This window comes from Arvicanthis niloticus, chromosome 2 (assembly GCF_011762505.2).
Source record: "Arvicanthis niloticus isolate mArvNil1 chromosome 2, mArvNil1.pat.X, whole genome shotgun sequence".
Taxonomy (NCBI): Eukaryota; Metazoa; Chordata; class Mammalia; order Rodentia; family Muridae; genus Arvicanthis; species Arvicanthis niloticus.
Window position 1 is genome coordinate 63420361 of NC_047659.1, and position 26332 is coordinate 63446692.

General features: G+C 33.7%; 3 protein-coding genes across 5 annotated transcripts; all 3 read right to left on the reverse strand.

The window, feature by feature from the left end:
- Positions 1–1396: 1396 nt before the first annotated feature.
- On the reverse strand, positions 1397–7350 carry LOC117703905 (olfactory receptor 4A16-like). Its single transcript, XM_076929128.1, has one exon. The coding sequence runs from the start codon at positions 4307–4309 to the stop codon at positions 3365–3367; it is 945 nt and encodes a 314-aa protein (XP_076785243.1). The 5' UTR covers positions 4310–7350; the 3' UTR covers positions 1397–3364.
- A 4275-nt stretch (positions 7351–11625) lies between these two features.
- Positions 11626–17483, reverse strand: LOC117703892 (olfactory receptor 4A5-like). 3 transcript variants are annotated; one of them, XM_076929129.1, is made up of 4 exons: positions 17366–17483; positions 16796–16890; positions 15929–16023; positions 11626–13774 (listed from the first exon to the last, which is right to left on the reverse strand). In XM_076929129.1, exon 4 carries the CDS (start codon positions 13572–13574, stop codon positions 12654–12656), a length of 921 nt encoding a protein of 306 aa, XP_076785244.1. In that variant the 5' UTR covers positions 13575–13774; positions 15929–16023; positions 16796–16890; positions 17366–17483; the 3' UTR covers positions 11626–12653. The 3 variants fall into 3 exon arrangements, with proteins under 3 accessions (XP_076785244.1, XP_076785245.1, XP_076785246.1); XM_076929130.1 differs by lacking the exon at positions 17366–17483 and adding an exon at positions 16992–17353; XM_076929131.1 differs by lacking the exon at positions 16796–16890.
- A 3457-nt stretch (positions 17484–20940) lies between these two features.
- On the reverse strand, positions 20941–26119 carry LOC117703954 (olfactory receptor 4A5-like). The gene is made up of 3 exons (XM_076928283.1): positions 25737–26119; positions 24705–24784; positions 20941–23469 (listed from the first exon to the last, which is right to left on the reverse strand). Exon 3 carries the CDS (start codon positions 23336–23338, stop codon positions 22349–22351), a length of 990 nt encoding a protein of 329 aa, XP_076784398.1. The 5' UTR covers positions 23339–23469; positions 24705–24784; positions 25737–26119; the 3' UTR covers positions 20941–22348.
- Positions 26120–26332: the final 213 nt, after the last annotated feature.

Below are 26332 nucleotides of genomic sequence, written 5' to 3' on the forward strand. Positions count from 1 at the left end.
CTCTAAATCTGATCTCTAAGTCATGCCCTTAAGTCACACACCTTTAAGTCTCACACACCCAAGGAAAGATCCTGAGTATCTAAACCAAGATGTTATCAGAGTGTGCTCAGCTGTTGTAGGCTATTGGAATCAAGCCTCTTGTCAGGGTATATGGCTCAAGATGGCTGCAAGGATGATAGCCGCCTTCTGTCGGCTCCCCACAGAAAAAGAGTAGATTTTCATCAACAGATGAATGGATTAAAATGTGGCACATTACACAATGGAATATTACTCCGTTTTAAAAAATAAAATCATGAATTTGCAGGTAAATGAATTGGGCTAGAGTAGAAGTAGACACAAGTCCACATCCCTAACTCAGAAGCTATCTCCAATTGATAATCACTCATTAATTAATATTCTCCAAGGGGGTTTTAGTGGTATACAAACCAATCTTAAGCACAAGCTCCATGCTTAGTAGTAGATGGCCAACACAAAATTAATTTAATGGTACCTTTTAAAGTTTTGTGGAATTTTTGTTTTTGTTTTTGTTTATGATGGACTTGGGGGGCCTTGGGTCTCATAAGACTTTATTGAAAAAAATCTTTCTTTCTTCCTTTTTTTCTTTCTTTCTTTCCTTCCTTCCTTTGTTCCTTCTTTCTTTCTTACCCTACATGTCTTTTCCTTATAAAGCATATTATGTTTTCTAGATTTGTACTTTTAGGAAATTTCTGTGATTTTCACTGTGTGTGTGTGTGTGTGTGTGTGTGTGTGTGTGTGTATATGTGTGTGTGTGTGTGTATATGTGTGTGTGTGTGTGTGTATGTGTGTGTGTGTGTATGTGTGTGTGTATGTGTGTGTGTATGTGTGTGTGTGTGTGTGTGTGTATGTGTGTGTGTGTGTATGTGTGTGTGTATGTGTGTGTGTGTGTATGTGTGTGTGTGTGTGTGTGTGTATGTGTGTGTGTGTATTTCTTGTGCTTTTTATTTGACTCTGGGTTTTCCTATTTGTTTGTTCATTTGTTTTTCCTATTTAGGCTTGTGTGGGTTTAATTTATCTTATTTTATGATATCTTTTCTTATCTCTTTTTTTTTTTCTCAGATGACTGTTCATTTTCTAACATGATAGAAAATGAAAAAAAAGAATTTGGGTGGGTGGGGAGGTGAAGAGATATAGGAGGAATTGAGGTAGCAAAAGCACAATCAGAACCTTTGAAAAAATCTATTTTCAGTAATAATAAAGTAAAATCACTGAAAATGTAAAGGTGTATTTTAAGAATACACATATTCATAGTTAAATTATATTGAACGATAATTAACAAAAATTTTGGTATCAGAATTAACTTTGAGGAAAGATACAAAATTAATTTGAAGATGGTAAAAGAAAGTACATTCAATGATTTCAGTAATAGTCCAGTTTAGAGGCTAGAAAATTTATAAATGAACTAATACTATAAGCAAGCCTTTGGGCAGATGGAGATAAGGAAAAGAGGGATCATGCTGGGGGCCATGGAAAAAGAGAGTACTGAAAAAGAAAACTGTAATTAGGGGGACTTTTGAGGTGTGATATGGGAACCTAATACAGTGGAAAGTCCCTGGAATATACAAGGATGAAGCTAGAAAAAAAGCATTCATAGAGATGGGGCTGATGAAACCTAAACTGGCCATCTTCTGTAAATAATCAAGATTTCCAGTGGTAGGACTGGAACATCAACCCAGCCACAAAACCTTCAACCTTCAACCTTCAACCTTCAACCTTCAACCTTCAACCTTCAACCTTCAACCTTCAACCTACAATTTGTCCTGCCTCCAAGATATGCTGGTGTTATTGTGGAACAGAATAGTGGTATTAGCAAACCAATGACTGATCATTGAGGCCCATGCCTCAAGAGAGAACCCACCCCTGACACTGCCTGGGTGACCAGAACCAGAGGCTGGATAGCCTAGAGATAGAGGATAAAATCAAACATGATTAGCACAAACAAAAACAAAAAGAATCAATGAAATCATTCCTAATGGTATTCTGCTATACTCATATATTGGTGCCTAGCCCAGTGGTCATCAGAGAGGCTTCATCCAGCAAAAAAACCACAGGCAAACATTAGGCAGAGCTCAGGGAACCGCATGGCAGCATGGCAGAGGGAGAGAAAAAATTGTAGGAGCCAGGGGGAGCCATCTACACCAGAACATGGCACACAGAATCAACTAAGTAGGGCTCACAGGGCCTCATGAGACTGAAACAAACACCAGGAGCCTATATGAGACTATCTAGGTCTCCTGCATATATGCTATGGTTGTACAGCTTGGTGTTTTTGTGGGACTCCTAATAGTGTGAGTTGGATGTGTCTTGGTCAGGGTTTCTATTACTGTGAAGAAAAAAAAAAAAAAAAAAAAAAAACCAAAAAGCAAGTTGGGGAGGAAAGGGTTTATTCAGCTTACACTTCCAGATCATAGTTCATCACTGGAGGAAGTCAAGAAAAGAAATCAAGCAGGGCTGTAACCTGGTGGCAGGAGATGATAACAGAGGCCATGGAGGGGTGCCACTTACTGACTTACTCAGCCTGCTTATTTAAGGAACCCAGGATCACCAGCCCAGATTTGGCAACGCCTGCAAGGTTCTGGGCCCTACCCCACTGATTACTAATTGAGAAAATGCCTCACAGCTGTACCTCATGGAGGCATTTTCTCATCTGAGCTTCCTTCCTCTCTGATGACTCTTAACTTGTGTAAAGTTGAAACACAAAACAACAGAACAGGGGATGTCACTGACTCTTTTGCTCACTTTTGAGACTGATTTTCTCCTACTGGATTGCCTCATCCAGCCTTGATATGAGGTATATGACTATGCCATAAACTACAAAGACACCAATGTACCAAGAGTAAGCCTAAGACAACGAGTAGTAATGTAAGCAGGTATACTGGTAGAGTAGTAATGTAAGCAGGTATACTGGTAGAATAATTAACAATTCAGTTTCTGAACATCTCTTTGGATCCAGAAATATGTCTATTATCCACAGTGTCAATGATGAGATATAGATTAAAAAATGTGTTTTCTTCACCAGAGAAAAAATGAAACACTTCATCCTAACACCTATTTTGATCTTAACTAAGAAAAATAAAATTTACTTAGCATAATTTTCTTTTAATAAATAAGCCTTATGTCCTTTATTAATACTCCATAAATTATCTATTAAATTGACTCTAATCTTAGATGAGATCAGGCACATTCACAGTGGTATAGCCATAGGCTTAATTTTAATCTCAAGTGATTATTTCAATGTTTCTAATGAATTTCTTTAAAGAAAATTATTCGTATGGATACATTGAATGAGTTCCATTATAACTGCTTAAGAATGGTTGCCTTTTTGCTACTTTAGTTACCAGTACCATCAATGAGAAGACATCATTATTCTATCTCTAGAGAAAACCTTACACAATAGATTTTCCATAGACTTTTTCATCTCTGAATTTCTCAAGGCATATATTAAAGGATTCAAAATAGGAGTGACAATTGTATAAAAAACAGTAATGGATTTATCAATAGGAAAGTTGTGAACAGGTCTTACATACATGAAAATACAGGGAACAAAAAAGCAGACAACCACCATGATGTGGGAGCTGCAAGTAGACAGGGCTTTCTGCCTCCCTTCCTGACTGTGAGTCTTAAGAGATCTCAGTATGATTCCATAGGAGATTATGAGAATGATAAAGACTAAAATACATATTGCCCCACCATTGGCAACCACAGTAAGGCCAATAAAATATGTATCAGTGCATGCAAGTCCTAATAATGGGTACATGTCACAGATAAAGTGGTCAATGATATTTGGACCACAGAAGGGAAGGTTGTATACAGAGAGAAGTTGAGCCACAGAATGTATAAGGCCTCCAGCCCAGGAAACCAATAATTGGAGGAAGCAAGCCCGCCTGTTCATGATGATCAAATAATGCAATGGTTTACAGATGGCCACATACCGATCATAGGCCATGACTATCAGAAGGAAGACCTCAGCACCACCAAGTAGGTGCTCTAAGAAGAGCTGAGTCATGCAAGCTGAGAAAGAAATTGTTTTTCTATCACACAGCAAGTCTACCATCAACTTGGGTGAAATAGAAGTGGAATAAACAACATCCAGAAGTGACAGATAGGCAAGGAAGAAGTACATTGGAGTCCCTAAGGAGGGACTGGCTATGACTGTCCCCACAATGAACAGGTTACCCACCATAGTCACAATGTAGATGAGTAAAAACATGACAAACAGTACTCTTTTTCCAGCAGGATCTTGAGTGAGGCCCAGGAGAACAAACTCTGTGACATTGTTTCTTTTTCCCATTGATCCTCTTATAAGTCTTAATTTACTGATTAAAGATCTTAAACAGACCCTACCAGGAAGTTGTAATCTTGACCCTCAGTTCACTATGGCATTAAGCACATCATCATTATCTGTCCCATAGATAAGCATTTCTACTTCTTCTTCCAAGAATCCCAATACATCTTTTGTTAACTCCTTCCTCTAAGAGGCTTTTGTTGAACCTACAAATGTGATGTCATATGTCAAGATGCAGTGGGTAGCTTAGCTAGGGTTTTATTCACCTTGTTATTCTTATTTTTTAAAGAACCAACTCTTTTTATCTTTAAAATACGATCTTGATCTCTTCAAGCATCCAGTTCATTGGTATTAGATTGTGGTCCTAGGTACTGATAATCATATCTCTATGGACTTCCAGACTTCAAAGCTCTTTCAATAAATTTAATGAGGACTGAATTTAAACAGTCTTATATAACTAATACATTAATTATCTCATTTATATCTGTAGCTGTAATTTTATTTGATTCTTTAGGGCTTTCAAATGCCAAAATTCTGTTTCTTGTACCATTACCATCACTGAGAATTCATAACTAACTATATTCACTGTCCAGTTTTGAGCAAGTGTGGTTTAACTGAACAGTTTAAATTAGTGAATGTAAGCAAGTACTTCTTCATATAGAAATTTCTGTTTTCAAAACTCCTGGAATAAGCTGGGAAGTGTAACATAAGAAAACAGAAGCTGTAATCAGATGTAGGGGCAACTGAGGTTGCTGACCCTGAGTAGGAGATACTCAAATGAAAATTTTGTACTGAGATGTCCAAGATGCTTATATTAAAAAGAATAGTCTAGACTAAGTGTAAAAGTGAATATATCTCAGTCTTTTTCTAAATATTTTTATAAATGTCTCAAATTTTATGCAGCAATAAAGAGGAATTAAATATGAGGATTCCAGAATCCTTTCTAGTCAGTGATCTGCAAGACTATTAGTGCAGAAAAATGCCAAGATGAGCAGTGGATGAAGGCACTTGTTGCTCTTACAGATGGCCGACGTTCTGTTCAAGTGCCCATATGGTGGCTTACATTTTTATCTCCAGTTCTAGAGTATCTGATGCTTTCTTCTGATCTCCATGGGTACTAGGCATGCACATGGCAGGTATACATGTATGCAGTTAAAACATTCACACACATAAATAATAAAACAAGTCATTTTTTTTTTAATTTAAGGAGTACTAGTGCCAGTCTAGTTCTTTCAATTCTGCTTACGATGCCTTTTGTTTTTTCATGTTTGCTCAGTCATGCAAATTTGGAAGGATACACTTATTGAACTCATTTTGAGACATAGATTAAGTTATATTTTTAAGAATTATATATGTTGTCATAGGTAAGTACTGAGAATATTTACCTGTAGAATATCGTATTTTCCTAGAAACGGGGTTTCTGTTCATGGGCATTTAGTAGTATTAAAGAATATGTGAAGAAGGAATCGGAACTTTATTTCAAAGTTTTCTGTGATGCATTTTGTTTATGATTCACAATCATTACGGCCAACATCTGACTCAGGAGAAAACAGTTGTTGACTCTGTCCCCTGTTGAGTAGCATAACTGTAAATGTACTGCATGTCTAACAATTCATTTCACATTATTCTGAAATAATTAACTGTTGGCACAATATTTCACCAGGAAAAGTCTGTATTGTCTAGTCTAATCATTAGCATCACAGACTTGAAATAGTATACTATTTTCAGACTTATACATAGTATACTAAGTACTTTACATTTTCAAAGATTTGATAAATCTACTCTGTAATAAGACTTCGGTTCGAATTTAAACTACCAAATACATTTCTAGAAAATAAAGCTTACTACAATTTTACAAACACATTATATTAACAATGTTTTAATCTATGTGACAGTAGATACTATATTTACTATATTCTCTGGCCATGCTTATCTCTGTGAACAGCTACTAACACATTTATTGATTTGTTTTGAAAATTATTAATAAAAGCTTATATATTACACACATAAACATTTTTATTTGCACTCCATCATATTTGTTACATGGAAATTAAATCATCTAATGCAAATATTTTAAAATAATCACATTTTTGATAACATTACAAGTACAAACCAGCAAAACAAAGTCATAGGTAAATTATATTGTAAGTGTTATACATGTATATTTAGATGCATATTGACCAAAGTAGGAAATAAATAACAATCAGGCTTTATATAAGCATGCTGTGCATATTCCAATTATCTCTGTGTTTTTCAAACTTCATTTTCCTAATCCAAACACCATGAATATTGTCTTAAGACATTGTTCATTATAGCACATCAAAATAATACTCACCCATTATCCTATGATCCACAGATATTTGCCTCAGTAACTCACATTTGCATTTGGCTTTTAGTAAGGAAAACCATCACTTCTTTTATTGAGAATGAGTATTGGATATGAATATCTAAGTACACTTAGGAAGACAGTTAAAAAATTCTTACATATTATGTCATTAGTTATTGGAAGGTAAATGACCATCCTCAGCTACTGAAAATAATGTCATAGAAAAATAAAATTGCTGTATTTGTACAAAATTCATCTAATTCATGGAAATAATCTTGTCTAAGCCCATTTTTAATGCTACAAAGAAAGTAAATATAAATCACAAAATTACCTGTGCAAAGTGTTTCCTTTTGGACAATTACACTTAACAACAAAAATTGTTTGTTTTAGAGACTGACTATAGTATCCATCTGCCCAAGTGATAAAGCTTTCATATAACAACAGAAAAGCTCAAGTTATTATCTTTTATAGAAGTTAGTGATAAGAGTTTCTCTTACACAGGACAGAATTTTATAGCACTTTATTCATTCACAGTTTTCTTAAGGTCATTCTTTCTAACTTACTAGGATGTTCATATCCCTCCTAGGCCTCACCTAAGATACAAATCCTGTTCAGGGCTGGATTAACAGTAGCGGATATAAGAGGACATGGCATCTCAAAGATTAAGTCCTAACTAAGGCATCCTCCAGCACGGATATAACTGAGTTTTCAGAACCCCCCTGTGTCATATCCTGCCAGAACAGGAAAACAATTCGCCATTTATTTGTGTAGATAATTTTGCATAAGTAACTCTTTACATCATCTCTATTTCCAATGGGCTAGACGATTGCATCATTATGGGTGAGGTTATTAGATTGCTTGGCTCATATTCAAGTCAAAAAATCTTCCCTGAATAAATTTCTTTTCCTCAATAATCCTTATGAAAAATATATAGCTGGACATTACAAAGAATGAGTAGGCACCTGACAAATAATATGAAAACTCTATAATGTGAAGAGGGAAATTTCCAAAATGATACAGTTAATATTCCTAAAGTTAATATTCATACCATTTTATGATAGTATATAATGCAAACCAAAAAAGGAAACACTTCTAGTCTTATTTTCAAGCCACACACGACTACATATATCATTCTCTGACACTGAAAGAGACTCAGTCAAGGAAGATCTCAGTCTTCAAAGAGAATTTGTTCTAAACACACCCCAAAAAAACAAAAATTTTTTAGTTGATGTTGTGAGAGTTACTGTGGAAACACTAAGATCCAGAATACTCTTCCCCAGGAAATAACACAGTAACACAGCAATTGGTTATTCAATACCAAGAGATCAACTCTGAAAATACAAAAATGTAACATACACACTGAAAAGATTGTTCTTGAATTATTTAGGAAGATAGATAGATAGATAGATAGATAGATAGATAGATAGATGTAGTAGCACAATAACAATTAATTTTTTAAAAAGACCATAAGCCTGAAAAAGAGCAATGAAGGACTTTTATATCACAATCTCAAAAAATAAAATAAATAATGTAAACAAGAGAAAAATGAATGAGTCATTTTATTTCAAATGCAAAATGTTAAAATTAACTACTTAATATTATCTTTACTTGTAACAGAATAAAACCCTCTGCTGTTTAATCATATTTCAGAAATTTTATATTAAATTGATTCTAATCAAATGGATATTTATGCTACTTTGATTTTTGATACATTTGTATCAAAAATCTCTTCATGGAGATACATTCTACATTTTTTCCTGAGGAGTTTGTGGCTTGTTACTTTATGATTGGTAGCTTGTACACTGAGAAGACATTCTTTCTTCTTTCATTTAAAATGGATTCTTTTTTCATATGATCCATTCTAACTACAGTTTTCCTTCCCTCTACAACTCCTAGTTCCTCACCACCTGTGTTCTCACCCAGACCCACCATTTTTATCCCCCTCATTATGAAACAAACAGCAGTGTAAGGGATAAAAATAATAAAAAATATATAATAAGATAAAAAAACAAATATGAATAGGACAAAATAAATAAGCAGAAGGAAAAGAGCCCAAGAGAAGACACATTAGTCACAGACCCACTCATTTACACTCCCAGGGAACATTGTGGAAGAGGAGAAAGAAAGACTGTAAAAGCCAGAGGGGGTGACAGACACCAAGGAAGAAGGACTTTTAAACACAGCTGGAATGATGCAAATACTAGATATACTAGCAGATACAAGTGCAGCATACACAGGGCCTATACCTGATGGTGTCATAGAGGTGAAAGAAGTGAACACATGCTCCCTTCCTAACTCAGAAGCAATCTCCAATTGATAACTACCTGCAATTAGAAGTTATTATTATTTTTTATTATGTAGTCCCATGAAGAAACAAACTACTCTTAATAGTAGACCTCAGGAGAAAGGACTGAAGGAGCTGAAGGGGTTTGCAACCCCATAGGAAGAACAACAGTATCAACCAACCAGAGCCCCCAGAGCTCCCAGGGACTAAACCACCAACCAATGAGTACACATGGAAGGACCCATGGCTCCAGCCAAATATGTAGCAGAGGATGGCCTTGTTGGGAATCAATGGGAGGAGAGACCCTTGGTTCTGTGAAGGCTCAGTGCCCCAGCATAGGGGAATTTGAGGGTGGGGAGGTGGGAGAGGTTGGGTGGGTAGGGAAACACCTTCATAGAAACAGGGGGAGGAGGAATAGGCAGTTTTCAGGGAGGAGGCAATCAAGAAAGGGGATAACGTTTGAAATGTAAATAAAGAAAATATGCAGAGAGAGAGAGAGAGAGAGAGAGAGAGAGAGAGAGAGAGAGAGACCCTAATGTGACTGCAAAAAAATGGAAAAAGAAAGAAAAGGCACAGCAGTGGATCGCCAACATAAAACAAACTCAATAACATATTTGGAGGTCCCCTGTCTCATAACATCATATTTCAAATTTTTCTTTTAAAAATAAGTTTTACCTTTATTTTAATGTTTATTCATGATTTTATCCTACAGTGTGTGTGTGTGTGTGTGTGTGTGTGTGTGTGTGTGTGTGTGTGTGTGAAAACTGCAAGGTCACCTCTCATAGTCCATAGAAACAATGGGCTGGATGCTCTTAAAGGCTAAGGTTATATATTAAAGGTAAATATTCCAAATATGAGCACTTCAAGTGCAAGATTCACTATGTGCTGCCATATTCTGCTTTAGTGTCTGGGTAGTACTAGAAACGTTTCATCAGAAGAGTTTCTAAGGGAGACAGTAAGCAGAGTGTGATAGAATGTGTGCAATAAAAGTTAAGAAGAAGTGAATAACAGAAGGAAAAGGGATCAGATGGGAGCAGTATGACCCACAAGAAGTCACTGTGAGAGGAAACATTGGAAAATACAGTGCCCATGTGTATAAGGATGTGTGATGAAAACTGTTCCTATGGATGGCATTCTAAAGCTTAATTGTAAATGACTTTAAAGCAAAACCTCTATGAATCTCTGTATCACAGTCACTAATACACTAAATTTCTTATTTAAAATGTTACATTTTAGCACACTTGTCAAAAATAAAATTCAGTGGAGAATCTTCCTTTCCAGCAGTCTATTCTCTGGGCAATCAATAAACCCTCCTCATATTAGTTAATACGGCATCAATCTTGTATTTGAAGTTATCCTTCTTAGATAGTTAACTTTCAAAAATAACCTTGGCCATTAGGAGCATCCAGCCCATTTTTTAATGGACTATTAGATGTGAAATTTCCTGTCGCTAATTGTTTCAGTCTTCATAACACTCGGTGAATCTTAAAACTGTTGATTTTAGATTGCATTCAGTTACTATAAAAGTGCTTTACATATTTATATCTATAGCAATTACTTCATCTGACCCTCACTTTGAGGTTTTGCAACAGCTGCAAACCTCTGCATTATTTCATTCAAGGTATATTTTTATAGTGTTTTGGTTTTCTAAAGTTTATTTTTAAATTTATGTGTATGTCTATGAGCCTGAATACATTTGTGCCATGAGAATTCAGGTGCCCACAGAAGTTAAGGTCATCAGGACCCCCTGAAACTACATTTAGACAGTTGTAAGCCATCTGCTGTGGGTACTAGGAACAAAATGTCCATATTAAAAACAATCAGTTATATGCTTAACTGATGAACCATCTTTCCAAAGTCTGGATATTTAGCAAAGTCCTGATACTACTAATATGGAAAATTCTAAAATACTTATATAAGCAAATAATTTTCAGAAGGTAGATACAGCCCTACTTCTTTCTATTTTACTAATAACATACAAGAGAATTTAACAGTCACAGCAGGAAGCTTACAACAGTCTATATATATATATATATATATATATATATATATATATTGACTTTTACTCTTCCACATAAGTGCCAACTAGTGTAAATAAAATATATTAACTACTGTAATCAAATACTGACTCTAATTTCCCATTAAATAGTATCCAGAAAGGACCTAAGACAATGGGAAATATGTGAATTCTGGAGCCATACGGATTTTAGAAAATGATTTGTGTGCTGTGAATGCCATTCATTATAAAAAATTAATAAAAGTATCAAAATATATTTTAAAGCTATATAAATGTGATGTTAAACTGATCAAGTTTGAGGAAAGATCTAGGGATGGTATGGGAAAGCTACAGAAACTAGTTTCAGTAATTTTTACAATATAGGTAAGCCCTATTAAATTTAGAAATAAACTACATATACTAGAGGGCAGTTTGATTAAGACAGTTGTTTCTGTATGATGCAAGTTGTAAGACATTTTTTTTCTCATGTATATGAATGTACTATTTGTCTTTTCTGGTGAATGCATATAAAACTATAGGTAATAAACCTCAACTGTACTGGCAGTACTGCTAAAATAGTAGATTTTGCCTGGCTAGGTTTGTAAGAAGCAAACAATATGGAAAGCTACATGTGAGATACTGAAAGAAATAATTTCTTCACTGGAGCAATCTCTTTATTATGGATTATATGTTTATCATAACATCACAATGTAGACCTTGAATAACACAATAATATTTATTTAAAAGCAAGGATTTAAAGCAAAACCACATGAAAGAATAGATGTAACTCTAAGTAATGTTCCACATTGCAATGAAAATAGCGTTATCTTTTTTTTGGTTGTGATCTCCCAAAATGGTTGAAGAAACTTAGTGCTTAGTACTTTTTTTTTTTTTACAGAAATTATAGAATAAAATTTTGATTATTTAAAAAAATATTCTTTAATATCTAAGTAAAGTGTTGAAGTGCAATGCAGTTTTGACTAAACATGATATTTACACATAACAGTTTATTGAAAAATTCTTCACCACATTAAGACATGAGACATATCAACTATGTGAAAATATAAATATTAAATATGTTAATTGGTAATAAAGATATAGAAATCTTTTCTCACTTAGGCTAAACTTGGTATTCAGAATGTAGGATTTAGTTGCAGCAGCATATGATCAGTAGAAATTATTGACTGCTCATATCATCAGCTAGGCACAGTTTCACTGCTATATACATACTCAAAAGTAAAATAGAGAGATTCTGAGGTAAGAATTGGGAAAACTCATAAAACCATATATTTGACATAGACATACAAGTCCACTATACTGAAACATTAGTCAAAATTTGCTAACTCAAAAACCTTATTTTAATCACTGATATTTGGGTATCAGTCTTTTATATTTTCTCATGATTGTGGGTGATTCCAATTTCCCATACTGACTTTTTTGTTAGTCTCACTGCAATCAATGCTACCAGAGAAAAATAAAACTCAATGTGGCTCTGTTTTATCGTTACTTGTGATAGAAAAGAGTCCCATGACCATTTCCATCTTCTAAACATTCCCTAGGCTCAACCCATAAGTAATAAGACTCACAACTACCTTGATCATAATTTCAACTGAAAATTTATTCTTAATTTTCAATGACTTTGTGTAACAAAATATGCCTACATGAGGAAAGCACAGCATCCTTATTTAGAGTTTATTTCTAATTTTCAATTATAGTTAATAACATATCCAGTGAGAAAACAATTTTATGTTGTTAGAGTTTTGCACCAGAGCTTTTTAATAGAATTTTTCATCTCTGAATTTCTCAAGGTATATATCAATGGATTCAGCATGGGGCTAACAACTGTATAAAACACAGCAATATACTTATCAACTGGAAAGCTGGAGACAGGTCTAGCATATATAAAACTACAGGGAGCAAAAAAGCAGACAACCACCATGATATGTGAGCTGCAGGTGAACAGAGCTTTGTGCCTTCCTTCCCGACTGTGAGTCTTAAGAGAGTTTAGGATGATTCCATAGGAGACTAAGAGAAAGGTGAAAATTCCCACACAGATTACTCCACCATTGGCAATGACAGTGATCCCAAGAAAGTAGGTGTCAGTGCATGCAAGTCCCAGTAATTGATTCATGTCACACATGAAATGATCAATGACATTGGGACCACAAAAAGGAAGTTTATACACAGTCAGAACTTGAATCATTGAGTGTACAGTGCCTCCAATTCCAGCTACCAACAACAAGAGAATGCACACCCTCTGGTTCATAATGGTCAAATAGTGCAGTGGCTTGCAGATGGCCACATAGCGGTCATAGGCCATGAATACCAGAAGAAAGACCTCAACACCACCAAATAAGTGCTCTACAAAGAGCTGGAGCATGCAAGCTCTGAAAGAGATTGCCTTTTTATCTTTTAATAAGTCTATAATCAAATTTGGTGAGATAGTATTGCAATAAAGAGCATCCAGGACTGACAGACAGGCAAGAAAGAAGTACATTGGGGAGTTTAAGGAAGGGCTGGCAATCACTGTCACTGCAATGAGCAAGTTGCCCAGCATTGTCACAATGTAGGTGAGTGAAAACAAGACAAATAATGCTCTTTGCCCAGCAGGATCTTGGCTAAGGCCCACAAAAATGAATTCTGTGACATTGTGGGTTTGTCCCATTGACCTCTTTAGGAGGCTTATTTCAGAGGTGGGAGCTCAAACAAGACTTGTTCCAAAATATGCATGTAGTCATGAATCTCTTTTAGCATGAAAACCATTTCCTCTATTGCTTTTACAATGGTGAACATACAGTAGGTGTTTAGTGAGCAGTCTGTGTTCCTGATGCTGATTCCATTCCTCCATGGAAATTTTAGTTGTGCCTGAAAGTACAAGGGTTTATTATAAGTCTCAATGAATCTCTGCAATATACTCCTATACATAAACTTATAATGTAAAACATGTTGCTTTTGGCAAACATATTAGAAATGTTGAAAAGGCCACCTGCTTTTTAGAAATATATTGTCTATTATGTCACCAGCCTTCAATATAAAACTGGAGATTTAATTCAGTAGTTAAGAACATGATTTCCTCTTACAGAGAACCCTAGTTTAATCTTGACATACACATAATGGTTCACAACCATCTGTAACTCTAGTTCCCATGGGTTCAACATCTCTTCTGACCTACAAGGCACCATGCATGCATGTGGTTGGTATACATACATACATGAAGACAAACATTCACATAAAATAAATATTTTTAAATGAGTATATCAAGTAATACAGTCACTGTTTGAAGGTGTTGTTTTATGAAGAGCATATTTAAAACATCATCTAGACATCTGGGATCACACAGATCATTGATTCCACTGCATTATTAGACATCTGTATGTACTTCATAGAAGCTGCCACTTTTACAATCTTCACATTAAATTTAAAAGGATGACTTTAAATTTTATTTTGTAACTACATTACGATACACCACACTGATGTTTTATCTATCTGGGATTGCCAGGTGTTTCTGAAGTCATAATCCTGTCCACTTTACTATGCCTATACCTATTCCTAACACACTGTGTTCACTTATAACAATATCATTTAACTAGTCTGCTACAACACCTTAATGTAACCAACAACAGCAGCTAAAGTTACTTCACTATTAGAAATCTTGGAATTGCTTAGTTAATGAAAGAGCAGAATATAGAAACTAAAGGCAGAAGTAAGCAAAAGTAGAGCATTGCAATATGTATATGTCTTTAAAGGATCAAACAGTAGGTCAGTGTTCAGATTCCCCAAAAACTTACTAAAGAGTAACTCTATAACTGGTGAAAGGAAAGATATGTCTCATCACTTTCTAAATATAAGTAATAATGTATTTCCTTCTTCAGTAAAAATCAAAGGATTCAAAGAGATGCAGTCAGAACCATTTCCAGGGAACTACCAAAAGAGTACAGCCTTATTTCTTTCTATTCTATCTACATGTTATGTGATATACAGAGTCCTGCAAATATTTCCAAACTTATTAAGGTTTCTTAAAAACTAGTTACCAACTACAAATAATAATGGGTAAGCTGATACTAATTTCAATTATCTTCTTGAATGGTATCCAGAGAGGTTCTTGGACATTCTTGCTACAGAAGTGTCATCACTGGTGACTATTGTGAACTCTGGTGCCTGTGCCTTCTGATTCTGTCTCAGGCTCTTTTTTTTTTTACTACAAAGGGAGCATTGGACCACATGATAAACCTCCTTGTACCCCAATTTCATCATGTCTACCATTGGAATATTCATATATACACACACATATATATGTCTATATCTATACATATATATGTTCTCTAACACTTTGTTGTAGGTGTTGGTGTTGTATATGTTGTATGTAATGGTCCTAAATTACTTCTCAATACCTGATAAAAATCTATATAGATGATAACAGTTATCAATGCTTTGAGTGTCTCCCATGATCAAATAAAATAAATCATCTCAATCAACCACATAATAAAGATGATTGCCAAGAACCAGGAAATATGATGCTATTTAATATATGTGTATGTGAGATATATATATATATATATATATATATATATATATATATATATATACATATACATATATATACACACACATATATATATATACACATATATATATATGTGTGTGTGTGTGTGTGTGTGTGTTTATGTTCAGTTTCCTCAAAACCTCACTAAAAAGAAACTCTATATCTGGTGAAAGGAAAAATATAACTCACCATTTTCTAAGTATAATTACAAATATATACAAATTATGTAGTGTGATATATATGATACATATTAAAATTAATGAATAATACTGAGATATATAACTAAATTAAAAGCTATATAAGCCTTAGGGTATATATATATTTGCAACATATATTCATATACATTTATATATGCATAAATATACACAATATTTTTCTATCCAGAAATGTATCTTATCTATAAAAACTGTATTCCTGTAGATGTGGGAGTAATACAGGACACATGAAACAAATCTGGGTTTTATTTAGAAGCTTACCATGAAGGTCCTTCTGTGTGTATCATTTCCATTACTGTCAACATCTGATTCAGGAGATCTGCACTTGCAGAATCCACAGACTGAAAACAGCACACCTGTTGAATGACATAAGCAAAAATATTCTATATCTACTATTTTTGCTTTCACATTTCACCTTCCTCAAAGTAGTGCTTTAACTTTCCTTAACTATCAGTGCTGTATTTTTCTAGGACAAATATACTATTTCTCAGTTTAACATTCCTTTAATATAGCAAATGATAATTATTGAACCATATAATATACTGTAAAAGCTTTCAAGGATTTCATACTATGAGAATGATGGACTAATTACAGTTTATATTCAATAAAAGTATAACACATTTCTAAAAATCTAATTCATAGTTTAAGTTCATAGTAATATTCTAACATTTATATGAATCTAGGAGATGGTAGATGTGGCAGTCTCTGATCATGGATTTTCCTCATGTATACATTATCATCTTTATAATCATCAATTTAAGATTCATACGTGAATGCTCATACAAAAGCTACAGAATATAAATAAATATATTTGTTCCCTTATACTCTACTTACAAATGTGACTAAATCTTCTCATATAAACATACCTTATAAACTACATTTCTTTGTTAACATGCCATACAAAATGTAACAAACATGAATCAATGTCAAATAAATTGAATTTATATGGTTACTGTAATAATTGTTACTTTCCTGTATACAAAATAACAACCAGGCCATAACATAACAAACATAGTTCTGATTAACTTCTATGTTCTAACATTTTTTTCCATTCAGATGTATTTGTAGGGATTATCTAATAATTAGAATATTAGTTGTACTTCATGTATCACAAAAGTAGTTACCCACCTTGCCTACTCCATTAGCTCAAGAACTCACATGTTGAATTACTTGGTGGATTTTTCTGTGGTGGAGAAAGTGATGACCTCTTTCCCTGATGATGACTACGATACATAAAGTTGTGAATATACTTTTGAAAACCTATATGAGGACCTTTAAGTATGACATCAACACTTAATATGCAAAGCTAATTAAACATTCTTACCTGCTCCAAAAATATTTTTGAAGAAAAATAAATATTCTATGATTTGTACAATTGTGAGTGAAATTGACCAAATTTGGGAAAATAAAATTTTTCAATCCCATCATTTAAGGGAGCAATAAGCAAAAGATTCATATATATAAAAAACTAATATCAATTATGTGACATTTCTCTTTGTAGTACGGGGATAATAGACTACTCATGAAGGATATACAATGAGTTCCATGTGACTTTCTCCTCTAGTTCTATGTAATGATGGACAGGTCAGATTTCAGATTTACCCCATAGACACAATAGTGATACACTTCTCCTGAGCAGAGGAAAATGTCTTTAAAAATACACTTACTGAAAATGGATCTATAGAATACATTTCTCACCTTTCTTAAATCATACCCCTATATTTCCACAGTTTTAAGTCAAAACAACCAAGAATACCAATGAATATATATGAATATATAAGTGACTCTAAGGTAATTATAATTTATTTGTTAAAATTATTGGATCAAATTCAAATGAGGAAGTCTCTTTCTGAAAAGATTTATGTCCTTGAATAATCTCTTGGGAGAAAAGACTTGGCTGATACAACAACAAAAGTAGTTAACTGCCAAGAGATGTGGCCTTTACTATGAAAAGAACAATTCCAAAGTAAGACTAATAATAACCTATTATAAAGTACTTAGAGAAAGCAAGACATGTGTGACCCAGTGTAAAGACAAAGGCATCCCTACCCCATTTCCCAGCCACACCTCAGCAGAGCACTGCCTTACTCTACAGTGAAAGAGACTCTATCAAAGAAGCTCTAAGGCTCTGAGGAAATTTTAAACTGCAGAATCTGTTGTAGTTGACGTTAAAATTCTTGAAAAGACAGCAGCCAGTCATAGTTCTGAACATTTGTTTGGAATAGAGACCTTTGAATGATACCAGAATCTCTGTGGAGCTGTAGTGAATTTAGTCCATTCATTTGATCACTTATTATAATCCATTACTAGTAAAATAAATGTTTCTGACCAGGAGATACCAATTACCACAGTGCCCAGGCACTTCCCCTGTTGTCCCTATAACTATGCTTGTCACTTGCTACATTGAGCACAGTTCATTGTGGTTTTATTTGTAAATCACTGTTTTGTTATACAAAACCCTCATAGGTTCCACTAAAAATTCTCTATTTCTGCATACATATTATACAGATAAATTAGCAACCTCTGACATGGATAACTATGCTTATTGCTGTACCTCTGTCTCTCACTGGTAAGTTTAAAAAGACACATTCAAGTACATATTTAATATGGGATATTAATCTAACATGATGAAATTTCTAAAATTCAGTTATTGGTTAAAGATGAAGAAATTACACATTTTCACGTGTTATCATGATTCACATGTTGTCTTGAGTTCAACGAATTACTGACATTTTGTTTTTATCTGAATGAAGTTGCTATATCAGATGATCCTTGTGAATTCCAGTGAGAGTAATACATAACAGATACAGATGTTAGCCAGAAAATTATTATGTTTTATAATTTAGTAATGAATTTCTTCACAGCCCCTACAGAAATAGGCCATGTTGAACATGTCTTTAAGTGCTTCTCAGCCATTTGAGATTCCTCAATTGAGAATTCTTTGATTAGCTCTATACCCCATTTTTTAGTAGAGTTATTTGGTTCTCTGAAGTCTAACTTCATGAGTTCTTTGTATATTTTGGATATTAGCCCTTTATCAGATGTAGGGTTGCTAAAGATCTTTTACCAATCTGTTTTATCTTATTGACGGTTTCCTTTACTTTACAGAAGCTTTTCAATTCTATGAGGTCTCATTTGCTAATTGTTGATCTTAGAGCATGAGCCATTGGTGATCTGTTCAGGAAATTTTCCCCTGTGCCAATGTGTTTGATGTTGTTTCCCACTTTGTCTTCTACTAGATTCATCATATCTGGTCTTATGTGAAGGTCCTTGATTCACTTAGACTTGAGATTTGTACAAGAAGATAAGAATGGATAATTTGCATTCATCTACATGCTGACTACCAGTTGAGACAGCACCATTTTTTTTTTAAATTCTGTCAACCACTGGATGGTTTTGGCTTCTTTATCAAAGACCAAGTTACCATAAATGTATGGGTTTATTTCTGGGTCTTCAATTCTATTCCATTGATCTACCTGCCTGTCTCTGCCAATACCATGTGGTTTTTATCACTATTGCTCTGTAGTAAAGCTTAAGGTCGGGGATGGTGATTGCCCCAGAAGTTCTCTTATTGTGAATAGTTTTTGCTATCCTGGGTTTTTTTGTTATTCCAGATGAATTTGAGAATTGCTCTTTCTATCTCTGTGAAGAATTGAGTTGGAATTTTTATGGGGATTGCATTGAATCTGTATATTGCTTTTGGCAAGATGGCCATTTTTACAGTTCATCCTGCCGATCAATGAGTATAGGAGATCTTTGCATCTTCTGAGGCCCTCTTTGATTTCTTTCTTCAGAGACTTGAAATTCTTGTCATACAGATCACTTGCTTGGTTACAGTCTCACCAAGATATTTTATATTATTTGTGACTATTGTGAAGGGCATTATTTCCCTAATTTTTTTCAGCCCTTTTATCTTTTGAGTAGAAGAAGGCTACTGATTTGTTAGATTTAATTTTATATCCAGTCACTTTGCTAAAGTTGTTTATCAGTTGAAGGAGTTCTCTAGTGGATTTTGGGGGGTTGCTTATGTATATTATCACATCACTCAAATAGTTATATGTTAACTTCCTCCATTCCAATTTGTATCCCTTTTATCTCCTTTTATTGCCTAATTGCTCTGGCTAGAACTTCAAGTACTATATTAATAGATAGGGGAAGAGTAGGCAACCTTGTCTTGTCCCTGATTTTAGTAGGATTGCTTCAAGTTTCTCTCCATTTACTTTGATGTTGGCTATTGGTTTGCTGTATATTGCTTTTATCATGTTTAGGTATGGGCCTTGACTTTCTGATCGCTCTAATTCTTTTAACATGAAGTTGTGTTGTATTTTGTCAAGGGTTCCTTCAGCACCTAAAGAGATGATAACGTGTTTATTTTCTTTGAGATTGTTTATATAGTGGATTATGTTGATAGATTTCCATATATTGAACTACCCCTATATCCCTGGGATGAAGCATACTTGATAATGGTAAATGATTGCTTTGATATATTCTTGGATTCAGTTTGTGAGTATATTATTGAGTATTTTTGCATTGATATTCATAAGAAAAATTGGTCTGACGTTCTCTTTCTTTTTTGGGTATTTTTGTGATTTAGGTATCAGTGTAACTGGTTTCATAGAATGTATTGAGTATTATTCCTTCTGTCTCTATTTTGTGAAATAGTTTGAGAAGTATTGGAATTAGGTCTTCATTGAAGGTCTGATAGAATTCTGCACTAAAACCATCTGTTCCTGGGCATTTTCTGGCTGGTTGGAAGACTTTTAATGATGGCTTCTATTTCAGTAGGGGTTATAGAACTGTTTAAATGATTTATCTGGTCCTAATTTAAATTTTGTATCTAGTATCTGTCTAGAAAATCCTCGACTTCATCTAGATTTTCCAGTTTTGTTGAGTATAGGCTTTTGTAGTAGTATCTGATGATGCTTTTAATTTCCTTAGTTTCTCTTGTTGTGTCTCTCTTTTCATTTCTAACTTTGTTAATTTGAGTACTCTCTCTGTGCCTTGTAATTAGTTTGGCTAAGGGTTTATCTATCTTGTTGAGTTTCTGAAAGAACCATCTCTCAGTTTTGTTAATTCTTTGTATAGTTCTCTTTGTGTCTACTTGGTTGCTTTCAGCCCTGAGTTGGATTATTATATGTGGACTCTGGATCCAGAGTAACGATTTGTAATGATTGTTACAAAATGATTTGTGTGCCATGAATTTTATTTACTATCCGAAATTAATGAAAACCTCAAAATATATTTTAATGATACATAAATGTGATGTTAAGCTGATTAAGTTTGTGGAAAGACAGGAATGGCATCAGAAAGGTACAGAAACTACTTTCATTAATTTTCAGAATAGGTAATCCCCTCTAAAATTAGAAGTAAGCAACATGTACTACAGGGCAGTATGATTAATACAATATTTCTAAATGATGAAAGTTACAATCACAGGTTCATCTATACCTCCAGACATGTTCTTCTTATGTATATGAAGTTCAACTTGTCTCATATAGTGAATGCATATAAAGCTGTAGGTAATACAACTCAACTGTAGTGGGAGTGATACTAAAATAGTAAATTTGGCTAGGTTTGCAAAGAAGCAAACAATACACAAAATGCTACATGTGACATATTAAAAAGTATCCTTTTTATTGGAGCAATCTCTATTATGGATTGTATATTTATCATAATATCGCACTGTAGACATTATTATTATTATTAAAATCAAGGATACAAAGGAAACCATATCAAAGCATAGATATAACTGTATGTAATATTCCATACTGAACTAAAATAATGTTACCTCGCTTTGTGAGGTTTGTGATCTCCCAGAATAAATGAAGACTGACAAGAAATTTAGTAGTGTTTTGTTTTTTACAGAAGTTACAAAATAAAATTTTGATTATACCAAAATAAAGTGCTTTTAAGTATTTAAGTAAAATGTTGAAGTAGAATGTAACTTTTAGTAAACTTGGTATTTACACATAATAGTTCATTGATAAAGTCTTTACCAATATGAAGACCAGATGAGAGATACCTATTATTGAAAAACATAAATAAATGTATTGATAATGAATATTGTAGAAATATGTGTACGATTCAACTTAGCTTGTTCTTCAAGAATATTTGAGATTTATTTGCAGCAGCATGTGATCATTTAAAACTGTTGTCTGCTGGTGTCATCAACTAGTTAGTGTTTCAAAGCTATCCAAATATTTAAAAATAAAATGTCAGAGACCTTGAAACAAAGAAAGGGAGCACTCATAATCAATGTGTATAACATAGACACACAAGTCTACTATGATCATTCATTCATTGAACAATTGCTATCTCAAGTCTTGGGGATATTTTTTTCTCATGAGTATAGATGATTAAAAATTTCCCACAATGACATTTTTTTAATTTCACTTCATTGCTACCTGAAAAAATAAATTTCAAGGTGATTTTGTTTTATTGTTACTTATAATATGAAAGAGTCCCATAACAATTTTCATCTTGTAATAATTCTCTAGCCTATGCCATCAAGTGCTAAAGCTCACATTGATCATAATCTCAACTGGAAATGTATTCTTCACTTACAATGACTATGTAAAATATCAACATGCCTACATGAGGAAAGCATAGCATCCCTTGTTAGAGTTTATTTCTGATTTTCAATTTACAGTTAATAATATTCAGTGAGAAAACAATTTTCTTCTATGCTGGCGTTTTACACCAAAGCTTTTTAATAGAATTTTTCATCTCTGAATTCCTCAAGTTATACATCAATGGATTCAGCATGGGGCTAACAACTGTATAAAACACAGCAATATATTTATCAACTGGAAAGTTGGAGACAGGTCTAGCATATATAAAAATACATGGAGCAAAGAAGCAGACAACCACCATGATATGTGAGCTGCAAGTAGACAGTGCCTTGTGCCTCCCTTCTTGACTGTGAGTCTTAAGAGAATTTAGAATGATTCCATAGGAGACTAAGAGAAAGGTGAAAATCCCCACACAGATTACTCCACCATTGGCAATGACAGTGATCCCAAGAAAGTAGGTGTCAGTGCATGCAAGTCCCAGTAATGGATTCATGTCACACATGAAATGATCAATGACATTGGGACCACAAAAAGGAAGTTTATACACAGTCAGAACTTGAATCATTGAGTGTACAATGCCTCCAATTCCAGCTACCAGCAACAGGAGAATGCACACCCTCTGGTTCATAATAGTCAAATAGTGCAGTGGCTTGCAAATGGCCACATAGCGGTCATAGGCCATGAATACCAGAAGGAAGACCTCAACACCACCAAATAAGTGCTCTACAAAGAGCTGGAACATGCAAGCTCTGAAGGAGATTGTCTTTTTATCTTTTAATAAGCCTATAATCAAGTTTGGTGAGATGGTATTGCAATAAAAAGCATCCAGGACTGACAGACAGGCAAGAAAGAAGTACATTGGGGAGTTTAAGGACGGGCTGGCAATCACTGTCACTGCAATGAGCAAGTTTCCCAGCATTGTCACAATGTAGGTGAGTGAAAATAAGACAAATAATGCCTTTTGCCCAGCAGGATCTTGACTAAGGCCCACAAAAATGAATTCTGTGACATTGTAACACTGTCCCATTGACCTTTTAGGAGGCTTAATTGAGAGATGAGAGTTTAAACAAGAACTGTCCTGAAGCATGTGTATGCCCATGAAAAACTGCCTCCTTAGCTTTTCTAATGGTGAACATATAGTAGGTATTCAGTGAACAGAGAGTTCCTCTTCCAATAATCACAGTCGACCTTCTGTGGTTGTCTATTTCTCCTTGGAAATTAGAGTTGTGCCTAAAAGTACAAGGGTTTATTTTAAGTCTCAGTGTATCTTTATACTATAATCATGTATTTTAAATGACTTAATTGTTTTTTACTTTTAGCAACATGTTTGAAAGGTTAGAAAAGGAAACCTGCTTTTGAGAAATATATTCTCTATAATTTTAACACTCTTCAATATGAGGGTGGAGAGATGGTTCGGTGATTGATATCACTATTTTAGTTTATTTGTTTTTTTTTATTTTATTTTATTTTATTTTATTTTATTTTATTTTATTTTATAGAGGATCCCAGTTCAATTTCTAGCATATACTAAGTGGTTCACAACTATTTGCAGCTACAGTTCTCACGGTTCCAATGTCTTTTCTGACCTACACACCACCAGGCATGCATGTGGTGCACAAACAAATATCAAATATGCAGACACTCTAAAATAAAATAAAATGAGAATATAAATTTAAAAATTTATAAATTCTAAGGTGAGAATATAAATTAATATAGTCATTACTTGAAGCTGTTGTTTTATGAAGAACATATTTAGAGCATCATCTGGATATCTAGGAGCATCCAGCTCATCATTGCTGTTGCATTATTAAACATCTGTGTACACTTCTCAAAGGCTTGCAACATTTACAAACAGCTCATTAAACTTACAAGAATGGTTTTCAATTGTATATCCAGAGTGGTTCTTGGACATTCTTGTAACAGAAGTGTCATCACTGGTGATTAATGTGAACTCTGGTGCCATGTGGCTTCTGATGTTGTTTCAGGTTCTTTTCTTTGCTATGAAGGTAATTTTGGACCACATGATAAAACTCCCTGCACCCCAACTTCATCATTTCTACCATTGGAATATTCTTAGACATACATTCGCTAATTCTTTGTTGTTGTTGTTGTTTTAGGTGGTGGTGGTGGTAGTGTATGTAATGGTTCTTAAGTACTTTTCAACACCTGATAAAATTGACATAGATAAGTTATCAATGCCTTGCGTGTCTCCCAGACCAAAGAGAATAAGTCATCTTTATCATCTACAATATGTATAATAACCATAGAACAGAAAATATTATGTAGAAGAGGGAACTTGTAGGTGTTCATGTGAAGCCTTAGAAATTATCTATGACATCACAATATATTCAATATTTTCCTATGCAGAAATGTAACTTATCTAGAAGAAACAAGAATATATTCATGTAGATGTGGGAGTAATATAGGACACATGAAACAAATCTGGGCTTTATTTAGAAGCTTACCATGAAGGTCCTTCTGTATGTATCATTCCCATTACTGTCAATATCTGATTCAGAAGATCTACACTTGCAGAACCTACAGACTGAAAACAGCACACCTGTTGAATGGCATAAGCAAAAATATTCTATATCTACTATTTTATTTCCGCTTTCATATTACACCTTCCTCAAAGTAGTGCTTTAACTATCTTTAACTATCAGTGCTGTATTTCCCTCAGACAAATCTACTATTGGTCAGTTTAACATTCCTATAATATAGCAAATGATATTTATTGAATCATGTAGCATACTGTAAAAGCTTTCAAAGATTTGATACTATGAAAGTGCTGAACTAGTTATACTACACTTTCAATAATAGCAGAACACATTTCTAGAAAAATAATTTGTAGTTTAAGAACATACTAGTATGTTAACACTTATATGAATTTAGGTGATGGTAGATGTGAAACTCTGATCATGAATTTTTCTCTGTATATGTTCTAACATCTTAATAAACATAATTTTAAGATTCATACATAATATCCCATAAGACGCCTCAAAACATAATAAATATATTTGTTCCCTTATACTCTCAGATACTTGGCATATGGGATTAAAATTACTTGTATAGACATCTCTTATAAACCACATTTCTTTGTTAATATGCCATAAAATGTTACACACATGAATCAATGTTAAATAAATGAATTGAATTTGTATGACTACTGATGTAACAGATAAATGTTAAGTTCCCATATAAAAAACAGACAACAATCATACCATAATGTAACATAACAAACATAGTTCTGATTAAGTTTGTGTTCTAAGCATATTCCAGTTCAGATTCTTTTGAGAGGAGATTCTAATATTTAAATTATTAGTTATACTTTATGTATCACAAAATTATTTGGATTTCTCATTGGTTGAGAAAGTAATTGCCTCTTTTACTGAGTGACTACAGCAAATAAAGTTGATAATATACTTATAAAAACTTATAAAGGGGGCTTTAAATATAATATTAATACTTAATTTACTAAGTTAATTGAACATTCTTACCTGCTCTGAAATTATTTTTGTAGAAAAATAAAGATACCATGATTTGCAAAATTATTAATGAAATTGACCTAATTTGTGGAAATAAATGTTTTCAAACCCCAATTTAAAGGCACTTGTAAGAAAAAGAGTTTTTAAAATGCTAATATCAGTAATGTGAAATTTTCTTCTTGTAGCAAATTATGGGGAAAAATACTTATGGACAATAACTTCCATGTGACTGTCTACTATAGTTCTATGTAATGATGGCCAGGTTCATATTTACCCCTATATACAACAGAGATACACTTTTCTTCTCAATAGAGTAAAATATTTTCAACCACTCATTCACTAAAAATGAATCTTTATAATACTTTTCTAACCTTTCTTAAACCATACCCCCATATTTCCACAGTTTTGTCTCAAAGCAGCTGAGATTATTCATGAATATATAAGAATATATAAATGAGTCTAAGATCATTATGAATGTTTTTTTGTAAAAATATTGGATCAAATTCAAATGAAGAAGTCTCTTCTGAAAAGGTTTCTTTCCTTGAATAATCTCTAGGGAGAAAAGACTTGGCTTATACAACAACAAAAGTAGCTAACTGTCAAGTGAC

What these genes read in the sequence shown, in the direction of transcription:
- LOC117703892 (XM_076929131.1), bottom strand. Translation starts at nt 13,574, where the DNA reads ATGGGACAAACCCACAATGTCACAGAATTCATTTTTGTGGGCCTTAGC.
- LOC117703905 (XM_076929128.1), bottom strand. Translation starts at nt 4,309, where the DNA reads ATGGGAAAAAGAAACAATGTCACAGAGTTTGTTCTCCTGGGCCTCACT.
- LOC117703954 (XM_076928283.1), bottom strand. Translation starts at nt 23,338, where the DNA reads ATGGGCATACACATGCTTCAGGACAGTTCTTGTTTAAACTCTCATCTC.